The following is a 15,917-nucleotide window of genomic DNA, read 5'->3' as shown; positions in this document are numbered from 1 at the left end:
CAACTTCTATACATTTTCATCTCTTTTTACAAGGTCTTTTCCTGCATAGATCTATCTCTAATCAACTCGAACGCTCTTGTACATTGCTCGAATGGCGATAAAGCTTGCTAACCATCCAATCGTACCGAAAAGTAAAAATGCCAAAAGTGTTAGACTGGAAAGATAACCTAGATAAAGAACTCGATTACTGAATCCATCCAAATCCAATCTTGTCATCCAATAAAATAGACCGTACAAGAACAACCAAAACGCAGATCCTCCTCCTGTTAAAAATGCTCTCCATTGCCATCTGTAATCTTCTGCGCAAAGGGCAAAGTAGACATACAGTACTGTCACTGTTGCCGTAGTCAATGCCGTAACGACAAACGTTAAGGTCAAAAATCCAAATGCATAATACACCTTTGTACCGAACAGACTGTTCATCACAAAGAATAGTTCCAGAAATGCTGCTCCAAATGGTAAGATACCAGCCATTATCGCACTTGTGAACGGACGCAGGTACCAAATCGTTGGAGGAATTTGACGTGGGATCGTGTTCACCTTTGTGGGATTCTTCCATCCTCCTTGTCGGATACCGATCACACTACCGATCAAGACCAAAGGCACATTGATCAAGAACCACAGTGCAATCAATGCAAGCAATGTTCCGAATGGTACTGCCCCGGAGCTATTTGATACCAACAAGAAGAAGTTTAGACTCAAAATGTTGGTAAAGATGATCATAGGGAACAAGATCGCAGTCAAGAATGCAGTCTGCTTCCAATTGTCACCTCCGAGTGAGATGTAGATACGAGAAGAAAAGTAGCCTGCTACTCCTCCAAAGAAACACCAAGTGACCACCATCACAGTTCCCAGGCTACCTCTATTAGAGGGTGACAGGAATCCAAGGAGCGCAAAAACGAGTGTGACGAGTGACATGGCGACCAGCTGTGTACCTGTTCCGATCATGGTTGACAGAAGCGTGGGCCTTGGTGGTGTTCGGTTGACATCTGCATGAACGAGTTTCCATCCGTATTCCTCTTGCACATCTTCATCAAGATCGATTGCATTGTATCGACTGATATCTCTCGAGACTGATCGTGCTAGAATCATTCCTACCATCAAAACCAGGAAGGCGACGATGATAATTGAGTTGATCAGAGCAAACCAGTGAATTCTGGGATCAAATACCCTCAAGTAATTATCCCATCTCGTAGCCCAAGGTGTTGAACTTTCGATCCAGCGTGCAGAGTAGGTGTATGCAATCTTTTGTGTTTGCAAGTTCTGATTCAATTGCAGGATACCCGTGCGTGAGCAATCTGCATTAGTGTCTCGTCCTCCTCCCAAAGAGTCAATGGATGAGGGAATTACTGTTGCTCCTACCACTCTGAATTCGTTTTCTCCCTTTTTGTGATACTCGATGTAGATATCATGATGATTGTTTAATGCTGGTGGGTTGAGTCCCATATTTGCTTCATCGTATAGCTGTCCAAGGGGGAAACCAATAGCATAGAAGAACTCGTGTGTCCGATCGGCGATCTTCTTTGTGGCCACTGGCAGACCATCGACTAGCCATCTGACAGCATATTGATCTTCGATCTTTTCATTGATGTACTTTGCATCTTCTGAAGGAACATCCGTTGTGCATACTTGAACACAAGTTTCATTTACCAGCATTCTTGGCTCAATTGGGCTATTGTATATCCGATCTCCAAACAAGACTGATCCCAAACCTTCGCTTTTGGCTTGTGGACCGCCTTTTGGTTGACAAAAGTGTAAATGTTCATTATAGTAATCTAGATTGATGATAGATTTAATGTGTGCATTTGATCCAGTTCCCGCTCCTGAAGGTGCAGGTAACCGTGTGTTCGGATTACCGGGTGCCATTGCCATTGGCTCAAGAGCATTAACGCTGAAAGGAACAGCTTGTCCTTTTGTGTATGTTCGAGGTGCTGATCCAGGCAAATACCATGCTGATGCTGATGGAATGGCAATCGTGATTAGAGTGACTACAAACAGCATACGATGTAGCATAGCCCATCTTGCCGTTTCCGTCACCATCTTTGCGGCAATTCAATTTCTTGGTAAGGATCTGAAGATGGAACAGAAATGTATGCTTTCAAGAAGATGTAAAGCCAAACAACACTAGCATCAGCCCTTTCCTGAATTTTGGATGGGCTGCAGGGCGGCGCTAACTTAATTAGGCGTACACGCAAGCCAGCGAAAAGTCATTAGGAGCTCTGTTCTGCGTAGGGTTATTGGATTGATTGCATCTTCCGATTCCCATTGGCGTAAGAAGATATAAACTGTAGTAACTGCTGCCCTGCCTACGCGAATGCGATCAACGCGTCAAATTTGAACGAGCGGCCATTTTCAGTTCTTGTGCATAAAACACTTGTACGTTGCTCTCTCCATCATTTTATTTTTTTATGGTGAACCGAGAATTTTAAGTTGTGCCTGACGATCGCATCCGCACCTCAACAGATATACCGGCTGCTATTTCAAACGTCAAATTCGACAGAGAGTTTGATATCCTTACGCCATCGAAGTCCAAAAAGCACGCAACAATTTCTCAACCACAACATCCAACCTCTCCTCCGATTGATGAATTGCTTATCGTACAAGAGCATATATTTAAGCTAGATCTCGTCTCTCTTTATTTTATATTCGCATAAATGCCAGTACGAGCGGCAGCGACCAGGGCGGCAAATGCCGTTCAAAGACAATCAAAGCGCGTTCCACAAGGAGGAGGTCGATCAAGACGTGGAGGATTGGAAAAGTTTGAAGAGGGTGAGGAGGAAGAAGAAACTTTTGAAGATCAAGACGACGATCATTCAGTCACAATGCAGCGATCTCAAAAAGCACGAGATGATGATGACGAGGAGGATGACGATATTGTAGCAGATTCTGAACAAAGGGAAGAGGAAGATGTGAAACCCATTCCATCCTCTTCGCGTACACAACCTACGCGTACCTCTAAATACGTCCTTGTTTCTGATCATGGACAGACATTCCTCGCTCCAGCCAGTAGAGCATCCAGCTACAGAACACTTCCACAACAGAAACCACAACGAGAAGAAGGTTTGGAGGTGGATGGAGTAGGCACAGCTGATGAAGAAGATGACTCTGCTGCACAAACACCAATGCCAGTAGATGACGAGAGCGGAACGAGTACGCCAAATCTACAACAGAAAAAGAAGAATTTGATCAAGATCCCACTCAAAAGAGGTCGTGGAAGACCTCCAAAGATACGTCCACGCGGTAGAATAGTGGAAGAATCAGAGGAGCCCGAAGGTGATGATGGCGTAAACACACCAAATGAAAATGGCAGTGTTGCACCTGACGACACAGAGGCAAACACACCTGCAGCCGAAGGCGATGAAGATGCAGAGGGCGGAGTGGATGCAGACTTCGCGACCCGACAAAGTGTGTATATTGAAGGACGCCAATATGCATGTGTGGATGATGAACTGCAAATTGATGAAGATGAGGCAGGAAACACAAAGATTGACGCTCGTGGTCAATTACTTGGAGGACGTAAATTCACTTTTCCCGTCTTTCAATCTCCAGAGCGACCTGATCCACTCAAATGGTATGCTCTCAGTATTGACGCAGCTCGTGCAGCAGGACATCGAGATTCGTTCTTCTTCTATCGCAAGAATCCACTTTTGGTCAAGCTTGCATGCACAGATCAAGAAAAGGCTTGGTTGATTGAAAACAAACGTTTGCCAGCACATTTACGTTCCCGAAGTGTGAATATGGTCGCTGCTCGCAATATTTATAAGTTGCATGGTGCTTATATCATCTCTGGTGGAAAGCATGTAACGGATGATTATTATGAAAAAGCAGCACGGGAAGCAGGAAAGATTGAAGGTGAGCCGGCAACTGACGCACAGGAAGAAGAATTTTCAAGTGGTGGTGGATTGGGTAATTCGATCGCTAATACCAATGTTGGATTGCAACCTATTCGTCCTATGGAAAAGTCAAGACCGGCTGAACGAGATAATAAGAGAAGAAGGCCAGACGCTTTCACTCATGCTACAACGGATCTACATGGAAACCCTTGGTTTACTAGCTTTGGCGATTCGGGCGAAGCGCCCTTTGAACGTGCAAAAGCTTGGCCTGCAAGAAGGCAAAATACGCAAAGGGCAGAACTGAACGAAGGAAATTGGATGATCGAAATGGCAAGAAGTGTACGTGGAATGAATCGAGAGTTACTCATGAGTCATGCAGAGAGATTACGTGCGTTTGGTCGTCCATTTGAAGCTATTGAAGGTCTTCCGGAAGATGAGGAAGAGGAAGAAGCAGAAATCAAACAGAAGCAAAATGAGGCAGAAGGAGAGGCGGACGAGAGTGGCGATGTCAAATCTGGCGCAGAAGAAGAGGAAATAGTTGCAGATACGAGCAGTACAACTGCACCGGCCAACAAGAAACGTAAATCAGCTTCAAGTGCACATCTACCAATCGGTCTTTATGAACCTTTAACCAACTTGCCTCATTATCCAATCACTACACAATCGCGTTGGGCCAACTTTGAACGTATTCACGAGCGTCCAATAATTGGCAGTAGGCCCGTTTTGAACGGGTCTCATGATGATAAACCGTTCACAAATGGAATCAACAACGTCAAGAGTGAGATTGAAGGTGATACAAGTATGGCAGATGTAAGTGCAGATAGTGAAGATGCACCGCATGGCGTTCAAAATGGAAAGACGACAATCAAAGCAGAGAAGAAAGGTCCCATTTTGGGAGGTGGAAAGGTGGGAAGTTATGCTTGGGGCGTTGCATCGATCGAACAACGTGTTCAACTTCCTCAACCACGTCAAGGTCACGATGTACGTGTTTCAGCCCGTGCTTCTGCAAGTGAGATGGATATGTGATCGAGGAAGAAGAGGAGAGCATGCATTCATTGCTTATGTCTGATTCTATTCATTATTGTATCCTTTCCTTTGTTAAAAAGTGTATACTACTCATGTATTGCAGGTCAAATATCATTACATCGGTATGGTATCGCATAAAGTTGAGTCTTAGTGGGTATAGTTTCAAAGAATTATACAACGAATTGAGAATGCTTTGTTGAAAGCAGGGTGCAGAGAAAAATTTGCTTATAGAAGAAGGTACAAAAGACCTGTGACAATGATCGATAATCCCAGTAAAGAGATCCAACTGGTCGAAGAGCAAGTAGGCGTAAAAGCAGAAAGAGTTGAAGAAGATCGTGAAGCAGCTGCTTGTTTACTCTTTTGCCTTTCATGGAACGTTGGCAATAAGGCAGGGCCAGCTAAAGCACGATAGCCATACGGATCATCTTCATCAGGTGTTTCCACAGATTGATCTTCTGTTGCACCATACCTCCTGGGAGCTGGTGAAGCAGATCTGCTAGGTATACGTGGAGTACTTGTTCCGCTTTCATTGCCGGCCTGGCCACCATCACTTCCTCTACGTTCGATATCTGTCCAAAACAGCGAGCTTGGTCGAAAGGTGGCAGATAAAGGACGTTGACTAGCTTGACGTTGTGACATATCTCCCAAGAGACCTGTTTGTTCATTTGCTTCAACTCCACTTCTGACACTATTTGCTCGACTGCTTTCTCTGCTTGTGCTGGTTGATGGCACAACCCAAGAAACACGCTTTGATCTACGAGTCTCTCCATCAATTCTTGGAGAATATAGTGAAGATCGTACTTGACGTTGTGGTCTTGCATGGTCTGGTACAGTGGGTACAGGAGCAAGTGTGGATCCCGGTGCATGCATACTCTTACTTCTTTGACGATCGTTGGTCAAAGTATCAGATTGTGAGGTAGAAGTACGTTGCATGCTGGTCACGGTTGAATCATCTTTACTGCTCATTGTGCTACTGTCACTTCCTTTTCGAAGATCTTGATGAGAAAGTGTCTTTTTGATAGAAGTTGGCTCTGGCTCACTACTTCCGCCAAACAAGAAGCTCCATCTCTTTGGCCGGGCTTCTGTTGTAGTGGTGATTGGATCTGTCTTTGTATCTTCTTGTTGAACAGCTTCCTCAGCTACCTTTGATCCGCCTTCTTGCCCTTCAGTATTCTGTGAAGACAAAGACGGAAAGCGAACCGGTGCATTTCCGATCGCGTACTTGTATCTAGGCATAGCCATATTAGAAGAGTTGTCTATAATAAGTTGTATCGTTGCAATCGTCAAGGTCGTGACTTGTTTGTATAAGATCGTTGACGACAGTCAGCGGACCGTGATGGTAGTGAGAACATGTTCGGTGCCTAAATTCAAGGCGTTTCCTAATCAACAACACCTCTGTGGGGAGAGAACATCACAGGGGTACTTTCCGTTAATAGTAATTACTGCACGAGTAATGGCGTGCGAGCAGGCGTTAAATTCATTACAGGAACGGGTTACAAGTTCATTTTACGTTTGTATCCTTCCTTCAATACACTTTTGTATTAATATAATGTATAACGGACGCGTTTGCACAGCCGTACAAAGATGCCGTGTTCCCTCTGAGTGAGAAAAGAATGCCAGGCTTGCTGTCAGTATTCGAGGCATGTCAAGATTGCTCTCTCTCACATAGATGCACTGCACATGCACCGCACTGGCCGCTCTCATCCATTGTGCACGCACAATCTTCAAGATAAAGTGGCGCGAACCAACTTCTATCACAACCACATCAACTACTTCAGTTTGGATTCGATACAATAAAACGGAGCTGTTGGTCATCATCTCCATTGCAATCTTATTGGATACTGTACGCCATTCCAAACTCACCTCCACGCGCATTCGAGAAATCACTGATCGGCTCTGAGCCGTTGACTCCTCATACACATTCTACAGGATGGCAATGAGTAACATGTCAAAGTCCGTCGTTCGGACGGGCAAGAATTATTTAAAGGGATTCACTGGAACGCAAATCAAAGTGCGTGATGCCACAAGCAATGATCCTTGGGGCCCCAGTGGGACACAAATGAACGAATTGGCGCAATTGAGCTTCAATCAGAATGACTTTATTGAAATGATGGAAATCATGGACAAACGCTTGAATGACAAAGGAAAGAACTGGAGACACGTTTTCAAAACTTTGACTTTGCTGGATTACCTACTTCATGCTGGAAGTGAAAACGTAGTCATTTATTTCCGCGACAATATCTACATTATCAAAACTTTGAAGGAGTTCCAATACGTAGATGACTTTGGAAAAGATCAAGGAGCAAATGTTCGACAGAAAGCAAAAGATATAACGAATCTACTGCAAGACGAAGCTCGACTACGAGAAGAGAGGAGATCGCGTGCACATATGCGTGATCGGTTGAGTGATGGCCCTCCACCTCCCTCAAACGGACTTGATTTCGAGGATGAAGAAGGAAAGAGACGCAGAAGAGCAGCAGAAGATAGAAGGCGTGCAGGCCAAAATCGTGAAGACGATGAGCTAAAACGAGCAATCGAAGAGAGTAAACGTATGGCAGCAGAAGAACAAGCCCGTATTCGACGTGAAGCAACGGATGAAGAAGAGTTGCAACGTGCTTTGGCATTGTCGAAAGAAGAGGAGGAGAAACGGATTCGCGAATTGGAAAAGAAGAATGAGACTGCTCTGTTCGATGATGATTTCAATATGCTCGATGGACCTTCTCATCAATATGCCCAACAACAACAATATGATATGTGGGGTAACCCAATCTATGGTATGCAAGCACAATATACCTCTGTGAACCCGTACTTGCAACAACAACAAACGTCATACAACCCATTCTTCCAACAACAGATGCAATTGCAAGCACAACAAGAGGCTGAATATCAAAGACAAATGGAACTACAAATGGCTGCTCAACAATATCAACATATGATGACCCAACAACAAATGCCGCCTCAACAACCGATCCAACCTCAACCGACTGCGTTTGGATCGAACAATCCGTTCGCATTTGCACAGAACAACAACCAACAACAACAACAGCAGCAACCACCTCGTCAACCTGCTCTGGATATGCCACCACCTATGCCTGCAGCTTCTTCAAGTGTTCCTATTGGTGATCTTCTGGGTGATGCAAATGAAGCTCCTGTAGCCGCACAACCTGCTCAACCAGTTGCTCCTGCTACGAACAAGTTCACAAATGATCCAAGATTCAAAGATTTGGACAGAATGTTGGCTTCGGGTGATGGAATTGATACGTTTGGTAATACGGGAGATCTTCGATTCGGTCACTCTCAAGCACGAGGTCAAGCTGTTGGTCCACAGGCAACAGGACAAGCTGGTAATAATCCCTTTTTCAAGGTTTGAAATGTGTTTGAATCGGTCTGATATTTGTGTCGCTGGCTATTAGAGGTTAATAGCAAGGCTTTTTGCCTTACTTTCATGTTACCCTTAACTTCATTACATCCCCTCTTTTCCGCCCACTTTGGTTAGTTCATATTATACTGCTAATAATTAGGCAAAATCGAAAATATTCTCTGAATTCTTGCAATGTCGGCTGATGAGGATGAATTGTGTGTTTGCATTCCGGCGGTTGAACGCACTGCTCTCGGGATACGTGGACATGTTATGTTAGCGGAAGATGTGTGCGTGGAGAAAACTCAAGGTGTACTTTCGCGCTAAAGAAGGCGCGTATGCTTTCCTTCTCGACATCATCTTTTTCGATTGTGGTTTTGAGATTTTGAAGTTGATCTCAATCCGATTCGATACATTGATCGTCAACATCCACTAACAACATGGCTGACAACGACGGTATGTGTTCGACCTTTTCTCCTTGCTCGCAGCTTTTCACCTTCTGTTCGCCCGATCGTGATTGATCTTTGATGGATAATCATTTCTTCTCGAAAAAGAAAGACAACAGCTTTTCTATAGTATCAATCTACCGCACCGATCATCAGCTCTCAGCGCTCTTTTGATCAGCTTCGATTATGCTACCTCAGCCTTCAGAACGTCTTGACGACAAGCCGATATGATCAGCACGCCTGCACGTTCTATGTTGGAATGCATCTACATTCACGCGAGTTCAGCATTTATCAACCCTTCATCCTTGAATCGCCATGATGTCCTTCATTCTTCGCATCTGCCTTATTCGTACACTATTATTCACACTACGATGTCGCCGCTATATCACCTCATAGAACGGCTATCATAATCACCTTTCACTCCCGCAATTTTCACACTCATCGATTCGACTAAACTGACATTGCCAACAATCCCGCATACACTCTTCATTCTTTCTTCTTTCTCCTTGCACAGATTGGGGCAGCGCACCTCGCGAACGATCCGCATCGCCCAGAAGGGACATCGAACATGACCGTTCGCCCGCACCAAGAGGACCGGCAGATGGAGGCCCAGGACCTGAACGTGGTCGTGCACCCGGAGGAGGTCAAGATAACGGAAGTGTGAACCCTGGTAACAATTTACACGTTTCAGGTGTTAGCAAACAGGCAAAAGAGAGCGATATCGAAGAAGCTTTCGCCAAGTTTGGCCGCGTAAGTGTACAATGCTTGCATACATGTCATATTGATCATACTGACCCGTTTCCATCCCCACTTCTCAGGTCGTACGCTGTCAAGTCATGCTTGATCCTCATACCCGTGAGCCCCGTGGCTTTGCTTTTGTTACAATGGACAGTGCAGAAGCAGCAGATGCTGCTATTGCTGGTCTAACGGGTGTGGAAGTGATGGGTCGTCCTTTGAGCGTACAACGGGTAAGTTGAATGGAATATATTTCGATCAAGCTTGACAAATCTTTACTGACATCATTATCTCTTTCCCACATCAGGCCAAACGTGGACGTGCTCGTACTCCTACGCCAGGCCGTTATCATGGACCTCCAAAGAACGATCGCTACGGTCCTGGTCCTCCAGGTCGAGGAGGTTATGGTCTCCCACCAATGGACTATCGATATGGTCCACCACCTCCGCGTGATCCTTATGACCGTTACGGACCTCCTCCACCGCGTGATCCTTACGATCGTTATGGTCCACCACCACCAAGAGATTATCCGCCACCACGCGATTATCCTCCTCCACCACGCGGTCCACCGATGGGATACGGTGGAGGCGGCGGCGGTCGCGGTTATTCACCACCACCTCGTATGCCACGTTATGACGATATACCACCTCCGCCTCGTGGACGCTATGATGATATGCCACCTCCACCTCGCCGCGGTCCATACGATGATTTACCTCCGCCACCTCGAAGTCGATATGATGAACCGCCTCCACGTCGTTATTGATCTTACAATTAAAGGATGGTGAGAAAGGTAAGAGATGGAAGAATGGGTTTCTGAACGTTTCAAAAGCATGCAAAATATGAATCAAATTTGTATGAGAGAAATGACATTTAATTCGCGTACTTTTGTCATACGGAAGCGTTATAGAAAAGATATTGCGCTTTAGAGAATCGAACTGATTTCGTTGGGTAAAAGTTTGACGTCTTGCCGATCCCGACGAAGTGGAAGGGAGATCGGCCATTTTTAGCATCTGGAAGGAGGGTGAGAAATTGTTGAAAATGGTAATTCAATGCGGATCTACTTTTAAACAAGGCGGGTACAATCTTGCGACTTGCCGTACCCTTTGTCATTTTCAAAACTGATGGAGAAGGACTTGGCCTTGCTTCTTTCCGCAGAGAAGGGTGCAGGAAGCGTTCAGATCCACAAAAGTCGCATTGCCTCGGTCCGAAGAGCGCTCCTTTATTGTCTCTCTTGAAATCTGACCAATGCAAACCATGTGGTTTTGGACAATAAAATCGGATATTTGCATACTTTCGCCAACTTAGTGAACTTTGTGAGCCATTATTTCTCTCGAATAGCTTTCTACCATCTTGACCGAAAGGAGAAATTCCGCTTTGTGAGAATAGATTTCTTCGATATAAGATTGGCCTTTGTATAGTTTCGAATAAAGTATAAAAGCCCAAAAAAGCTGCTGAGCCTAAAAGAAGTGGTTTGGATGGCGTTTTTAAGAGAGCCTTGGATTGGAGTGCGATCTGAATAGCCCTTTGGGACTGAGATTGCAACCACTTCATGGCATGTAAAAGATCAAATAGAAGGAGAAAGCATAATTATGATTGATGTAGTAAGGGAAGACTATATTTCTAGTTTTATATCTCTTATTTAAACTTAGAACACAATGATTGCATCCGTGATAGGTTCGGAATAGATCGGTGATTAGGGGTGTGATGTGTGTTCCTGCATATTGTTCTATTTCATGAAGCTCTGCGCATAAGTAAGACTGTGAATAACGCTCGGACACACAAAGATCAAAACGTCCCTTTGTTGTACTGTTTTAAGAAAATATATAGAATGGGTAATGGGTCAAAAAAATGAGCTACTTTTTTACAATGAAACGTAATTTCCATGAAGCAGGTATAAATATGAGGGACAATATCAATCTATTGATGCACTACTGGAACCCAATGAAGAAGGACCGGAATCATTGTTGGGAGCCTCTCTCTGATTAGCTTCGGCCAAATCGGTCTTCAGTTGCCGAATAATACTTCCAGACGTATAAAGTTTACGTTGCAGCGAAGAAATTATTTTGTCGTAGCGATGAATACAAGCTTTTGAGCAAAAACAATTTTGTGAGTGAGGTTGAGCGTTTACAGGAGGCTCAAATTTTGCACGATGCTTGAGTTTTGCTTTTTCTATTTTACCTTTTAAAGTGTATTGGCGAATAGCCGTGAAAATTGTATAGTATGTCATCAAAATGACTGAACCGGTAGAAAGTCCGTTGGACCCTTTTATAGGATTAAAGTCAATTCCCCGCATCAAATTAGGGAATTCATTTCCTAGTCCAAGCTCGATAAGCTCGAAATACGTACGAAGCCCGATTGAAGAAGAGTGCATTGTAGCAAAGATCAGGTTGTAAACGAATAGAGGTGGTTTGCTAGCATTCTACAACTTCGTCACAGCAAAGAGGGGTATTTATACTTTTTAACGATCCAAATATCCTACATCAGAATTGATTACAGGTGTGATGGATTCTGGTGATGACAGATTTGACACGTTCAATATTTGATCAGTGGTCGTTTGCCTTAAGATTTGCTTGCTATAATTTTATTTGTATTCCTTTGTTCTATCGTTTACCAGAAAACCTTCAAAAAAGCTAAATCATACTTCAAATCAAAGTTACCGACACACTTTTTTCGAAAATAGGAAACATTTTCATTATACGGATAAACGATGTAATGAAATATGAACAAAGATCAAACTTATCCGGGGTATCATTGCTTGGGTCTGCGGTCTACAATAGTCCATGGGTTTTGTGCTTCTATATATGAAAGTTGTAACATGCTTATATCAGAAAATGAATTCTCTGCTGAAATAGGATCAGCGCTTGATTCAGCCGGAACAGAAGAAGAAGGTTCTTTCAAATTATCCGGAACGACAGATGGCTGAACGTGTGAGCTTGTCTTAATTCGTACTCTTGCCCGTTTATTATTTTCGACATCTTTAGCAGGAGAATGGGGAATATTTGGTAAAGATACACTACGTTGTAGAGACAGCTTGAGCTTATAGCGACCTGCAGCTAGTTCTTGACTGCTACTCGGACTTGGTTCGCTAACGGTATCTCCTTCATCCGATGACTCCGATTCCGTTTGAAAGTCTAAATCGGAAAAATAAGTTTGATGATTCTTTAAACGCTCCATGATATAATCATCTTCCCATTTGTCTAATTTCGTTGGTTGCTCGCTTAGAGCAGTCAACCATTCTTTCCATCTTCTACCTGGATCTGTCTTTTCGAAAGCTTGGACTAGTGTGATTGATAGGACTGTGATTGTGGCCAAGTTAAGGAAAGATGGTGAGATGCGAAGTAGTAAAGAAGCACTACGTTTGCTCAAAGACATGATCGGAATTCTATAAAAGTGAATATGGTGATGGGAAGTCAGTTTTGAAACATGCGAACACATTTATCCAATTCATGATTGATTCCCGATGTATTCTCATCGATTACACTTTGACACATGCTTACCCACGGTGACAAAGGGAAGACAAAGGATGTATACCAAACACTTTATTGCGCCGCGCCTTTGTCTGATTCAGAAGAAGACTGAAGTATGTGCTAAGGCCCATTTTTGCATACCTATAAAAGGCTTTCAGGAATAAGTCACACTTCCTCTTACGGCCAAAGAGTCAATATTCTACTCGTCTCATTCTAGAAAACGTACAAGGTGTCGTATAATTATTTCGTGTGATGAACACGTAATTTACCCGGCGAGTAACTATAGTTGGCCGCATATGATTTTGGACCAATTCTTGCTTTATGAGGTGTTTGAATATAATAAGGCCAATTTTGCTTTTCACAAAAATGAATAGCATCTTCTCTCGTTCTAAATTTCAAAAACGTTCCTTGCATATAATCTCCCGAAGATGCCCATCCCATCAATGGATTTTCCCATCGTGCACTTCCCGATAGAATGTCGAAATCTACTCGCCAAAAGCTTGTTCCCGCTTTACCGGAAGAGTTTGCTGTCTTGGCCGGTTTATAGATTCGTACTGTGCGTTGTTGCAATTCGGCTGAGAAGGGGGAAGGAGGTGAGTTAGTTAGATGGTCGATCAAGCTAACGAAATACTCGGACTACCCACCGGGTGCATCATTGACGATCTCTGCTTCGACTGCTTGTACATCCCGTTCTTCTTGTTCCTTGATCAAGTTACGTTCGCCTGTTCCCACTTGTGCGGGTGCTTGTTGGTCGCGTAAGATGGCGGACGTTGAAAGTGTTCTTGAACTACTGCCACTGATTGGCGACCTAACAAGGCTTCTGAGTGATGTGCGAGCGAACATCGACATCTTTTTGATCTATTATGTGATGGTGATCAGGATCAAATGGCGCATACATGCAATTGCGATCTATTGCTGCCACACTAAGAATCGCACAACGCCCATTGGCTGGCCATACGCTTACGCGCACTCACGTGTAAGGATACATTTAGCGCGCTTAAATAATCAGCTTCACTCGGATTAACAGAAAGGATAAAGATTTAATTTGTTTATTCAATAATACGTCCGTGAGAAGATTGTTTGTTTACATTGTTCTTTTTACGATCTTAAAGAGGGAACATTGATCTGTTGTTCCTTAATTACGGGCTGCAATAACTTGTTGCTTTTCCTTGCGTAGTTGCTTAACGAGATCAACGCTAACGTTCAATTGTTGAGCAACATAACTTGGAGGATTCAATGCTAACCATTGATTCAATGTGAACTCGTTGAAAAGAACAGTGTCATCGAAATTGTGACCTCGGAGAATTTCAATGAATTCCAACGGCTCCGATCCAGTATTTTGGATATAATGACCAAAGTTTGTAGTGAACACCCAGGAATCTCCAGCCTGTACATCAAATGTACGAGCTTTTGCGTTACCTGAGAATGCCGTTGCTCGTCCCTGACCTTGAATTACGTATCCCCATTCAACATCTTTATGCCAATGTAATTCTCTTAATGCTCCAGGTTCGACATGAACGATGGCGGAAGCCAAAGTACGACTTGCATTGAAAGATTTGTAATCGGTAATTTTCACCCAACCGCCTCCTCCGGGCGCTTTTGTCGGTTCAACCTTACTCAAATGATATGCAAACGGTGTTGATGTACCACCGGCTGGGTTCTCACCGATCGATTCCCGTGCATCTGCGAGGGAAGTCCAAGATTCTTCCGTTCCTGGAACCATGTAGGGATCAGGCGTGGGAATTTGTTCAAATACGGATTGATTCCAACCAAGATTTTCGGCGAGGACTTCTTTAGGTGTATGCGCAATCCAATCATCTACCATAAACGTTGTTCCATCAGCATCAAAGTCACCATCATCGAAGACGAGTAAAAAGGAAGCTCCCTCAGGTCCCGCTTGAAGAGTGTGCGGCACGCCTCCCGGGAACGCCCACAAATCGCCTGCGTTAACATCATCAATATAATTTCCGCCATCTTGATCAATACCTGTCAAACGAACTGTTCCATTAAACATGAACGCCCACTCTGACACACGATGCCAATGAAGTTCTCTAAATGCATAAGGAGCAAGTACCAATTCAGCCGCTGAAACTTGTTTGCTTGCAGGAAGATCGGTCACAGTTTGTTCACGTACCCAACCACCTTTGAGTAATCGTGTATGTGAGAGTGAGAATGACCATTTTGTGTTTGGAAGGTTACCTTGATCGGTTGAAGGTGGATGAAGATAATCCAAATTTTGTTTATCGATAGGAGTGTTTGATTCGTGTAAGAAATGATATCCTTTATCACCTCGAATTGGTTCAACGACTGTGTTTCCTTTACTTGGATTTGTTCCCGTTGAGCTAGTTGTCGAGAATACTCTCATCATATCCTTTTTTTCAAATCCTGTTTGACGTAAATGTTTTGCAATACGTTTATGAATTGCACTTTCTTGTGCTTCTTTATCGGGAATTGGAACATTTTGTTCAGGTTCCAAAATTGCACGTTTTGCATAAGGTGCCTTATTGATCGGTACAACGATTGAGTTGGCAACCACACTCAGAGCCAAAGCTACTAGAATTGTAGTTGGTAAGAGACGCATCTTAGTTATGTGAGGGGGGATGGGGATGGTGGATTTAGATTGAGAATGTTGCTCTATAATGACTTTTATATATGATACTGCTTTGTATCCCTCCTCTTGCTTTGCTATTTTCATGCTTTCTTGTTCGGATTTATCTTCCTTTTGCCAATTGATCAGTCTTTGTACAAATTCGGAATTACACAAAATAAAAATAAAAAGTTTACTCCACAAACAATCGAGAAAGAGAAAGGGAGGGACCAAAGGGGCGTAGCGCGGCGGCAGTTGGAGTGAATTGTAGTGGAGTGCCGCACGGATGCATGCAGTATTGATCATGCATAGAAGGCCGTCTTACGTGCGAATAATGCGCAATCCTATCAATCACCGGCAAAGATGAAGTTCACTCTTACCATTTATGTTTGACGTGCTTCCCGGCGGGGATTGACAGTCCTTCTTACGGCGGAGATCATTTTCGGTGCATTGCTTCTTAACCCT

At 43.8% G+C, this 15,917-nt stretch overlaps 10 protein-coding genes across 10 annotated transcripts; 3 read left to right on the top strand and 7 right to left on the bottom strand.

Annotated features, from left to right (window-relative positions):
- Nucleotides 1-57: 57 nt before the first annotated feature.
- On the bottom strand, nucleotides 58-2,001 carry FA14DRAFT_164147 (uncharacterized protein; the record flags this gene model as incomplete). Its single annotated transcript, XM_025499865.1, has 2 exons — nucleotides 58-1,823; nucleotides 1,857-2,001. 2 exons carry the CDS (start codon nucleotides 1,999-2,001, stop codon nucleotides 58-60), a joined length of 1,911 nt encoding a protein of 636 aa, XP_025355359.1.
- A 320-nt stretch (nucleotides 2,002-2,321) lies between these two features.
- FA14DRAFT_160383 (uncharacterized protein) lies at nucleotides 2,322-4,981 on the top strand. The gene has a single exon (XM_025498650.1). It carries the CDS (start codon nucleotides 2,655-2,657, stop codon nucleotides 4,857-4,859), a length of 2,205 nt encoding a protein of 734 aa, XP_025355358.1. The 5' UTR covers nucleotides 2,322-2,654; the 3' UTR covers nucleotides 4,860-4,981.
- Nucleotides 4,942-6,350, bottom strand: FA14DRAFT_160382 (uncharacterized protein). The gene has a single exon (XM_025498649.1). It carries the CDS (start codon nucleotides 6,099-6,101, stop codon nucleotides 5,085-5,087), a length of 1,017 nt encoding a protein of 338 aa, XP_025355357.1. The 5' UTR covers nucleotides 6,102-6,350; the 3' UTR covers nucleotides 4,942-5,084.
- Nucleotides 6,351-6,465: 115 nt separating this feature from the next.
- On the top strand, nucleotides 6,466-8,382 carry FA14DRAFT_160381 (ENTH-domain-containing protein). Its single transcript, XM_025498648.1, has one exon. The coding sequence runs from the start codon at nucleotides 6,790-6,792 to the stop codon at nucleotides 8,227-8,229; it is 1,440 nt and encodes a 479-aa protein (XP_025355356.1). The 5' UTR covers nucleotides 6,466-6,789; the 3' UTR covers nucleotides 8,230-8,382.
- A 275-nt stretch (nucleotides 8,383-8,657) lies between these two features.
- FA14DRAFT_167438 (RNA-binding domain-containing protein) lies at nucleotides 8,658-10,638 on the top strand (the record flags this gene model as incomplete). Its single annotated transcript, XM_025500086.1, has 4 exons — nucleotides 8,658-8,673; nucleotides 9,178-9,413; nucleotides 9,482-9,631; nucleotides 9,706-10,638. The coding sequence occupies 4 exons, from the start codon at nucleotides 8,658-8,660 to the stop codon at nucleotides 10,159-10,161; spliced, it is 858 nt and encodes a 285-aa protein (XP_025355355.1). The 3' UTR covers nucleotides 10,162-10,638.
- On the bottom strand, nucleotides 10,287-10,949 carry FA14DRAFT_178434 (uncharacterized protein; the record flags this gene model as incomplete). The annotated part of the gene is made up of 1 exon (XM_025500847.1): nucleotides 10,287-10,949. One exon carries the CDS (start codon nucleotides 10,947-10,949, stop codon nucleotides 10,287-10,289), a length of 663 nt encoding a protein of 220 aa, XP_025355354.1.
- Nucleotides 10,950-11,310: 361 nt separating this feature from the next.
- FA14DRAFT_154481 (uncharacterized protein) lies at nucleotides 11,311-11,769 on the bottom strand (the record flags this gene model as incomplete). Its single annotated transcript, XM_025497689.1, has 1 exon — nucleotides 11,311-11,769. The coding sequence occupies one exon, from the start codon at nucleotides 11,767-11,769 to the stop codon at nucleotides 11,311-11,313; it is 459 nt and encodes a 152-aa protein (XP_025355353.1).
- Nucleotides 11,770-12,146: 377 nt separating this feature from the next.
- FA14DRAFT_184415 (uncharacterized protein) lies at nucleotides 12,147-13,310 on the bottom strand (the record flags this gene model as incomplete). The annotated part of the gene is made up of 2 exons (XM_025501388.1): nucleotides 12,896-13,310; nucleotides 12,147-12,780 (listed from the first exon to the last, which is right to left on the bottom strand). Exons 1-2 carry the CDS (start codon nucleotides 12,994-12,996, stop codon nucleotides 12,147-12,149), a joined length of 735 nt encoding a protein of 244 aa, XP_025355352.1. The 5' UTR covers nucleotides 12,997-13,310.
- FA14DRAFT_122835 (uncharacterized protein) lies at nucleotides 13,106-13,708 on the bottom strand (the record flags this gene model as incomplete). The annotated part of the gene is made up of 2 exons (XM_025496537.1): nucleotides 13,106-13,440; nucleotides 13,510-13,708. 2 exons carry the CDS (start codon nucleotides 13,706-13,708, stop codon nucleotides 13,106-13,108), a joined length of 534 nt encoding a protein of 177 aa, XP_025355351.1.
- A 184-nt stretch (nucleotides 13,709-13,892) lies between these two features.
- FA14DRAFT_160379 (Bicupin, oxalate decarboxylase/oxidase) lies at nucleotides 13,893-15,648 on the bottom strand. Its single transcript, XM_025498647.1, has one exon. The coding sequence runs from the start codon at nucleotides 15,558-15,560 to the stop codon at nucleotides 14,001-14,003; it is 1,560 nt and encodes a 519-aa protein (XP_025355350.1). The 5' UTR covers nucleotides 15,561-15,648; the 3' UTR covers nucleotides 13,893-14,000.
- Nucleotides 15,649-15,917: the final 269 nt, after the last annotated feature.

Source organism: Meira miltonrushii, assembly GCF_003144205.1.
Source record: "Meira miltonrushii strain MCA 3882 unplaced genomic scaffold FA14scaffold_2, whole genome shotgun sequence".
NCBI classification, from domain to species: Eukaryota; Fungi; Basidiomycota; class Exobasidiomycetes; order Exobasidiales; family Brachybasidiaceae; genus Meira; species Meira miltonrushii.
The sequence above is the reverse complement of the archived record's forward strand: the minus strand, read 5'-3'. Positions and strand labels throughout refer to the sequence as shown.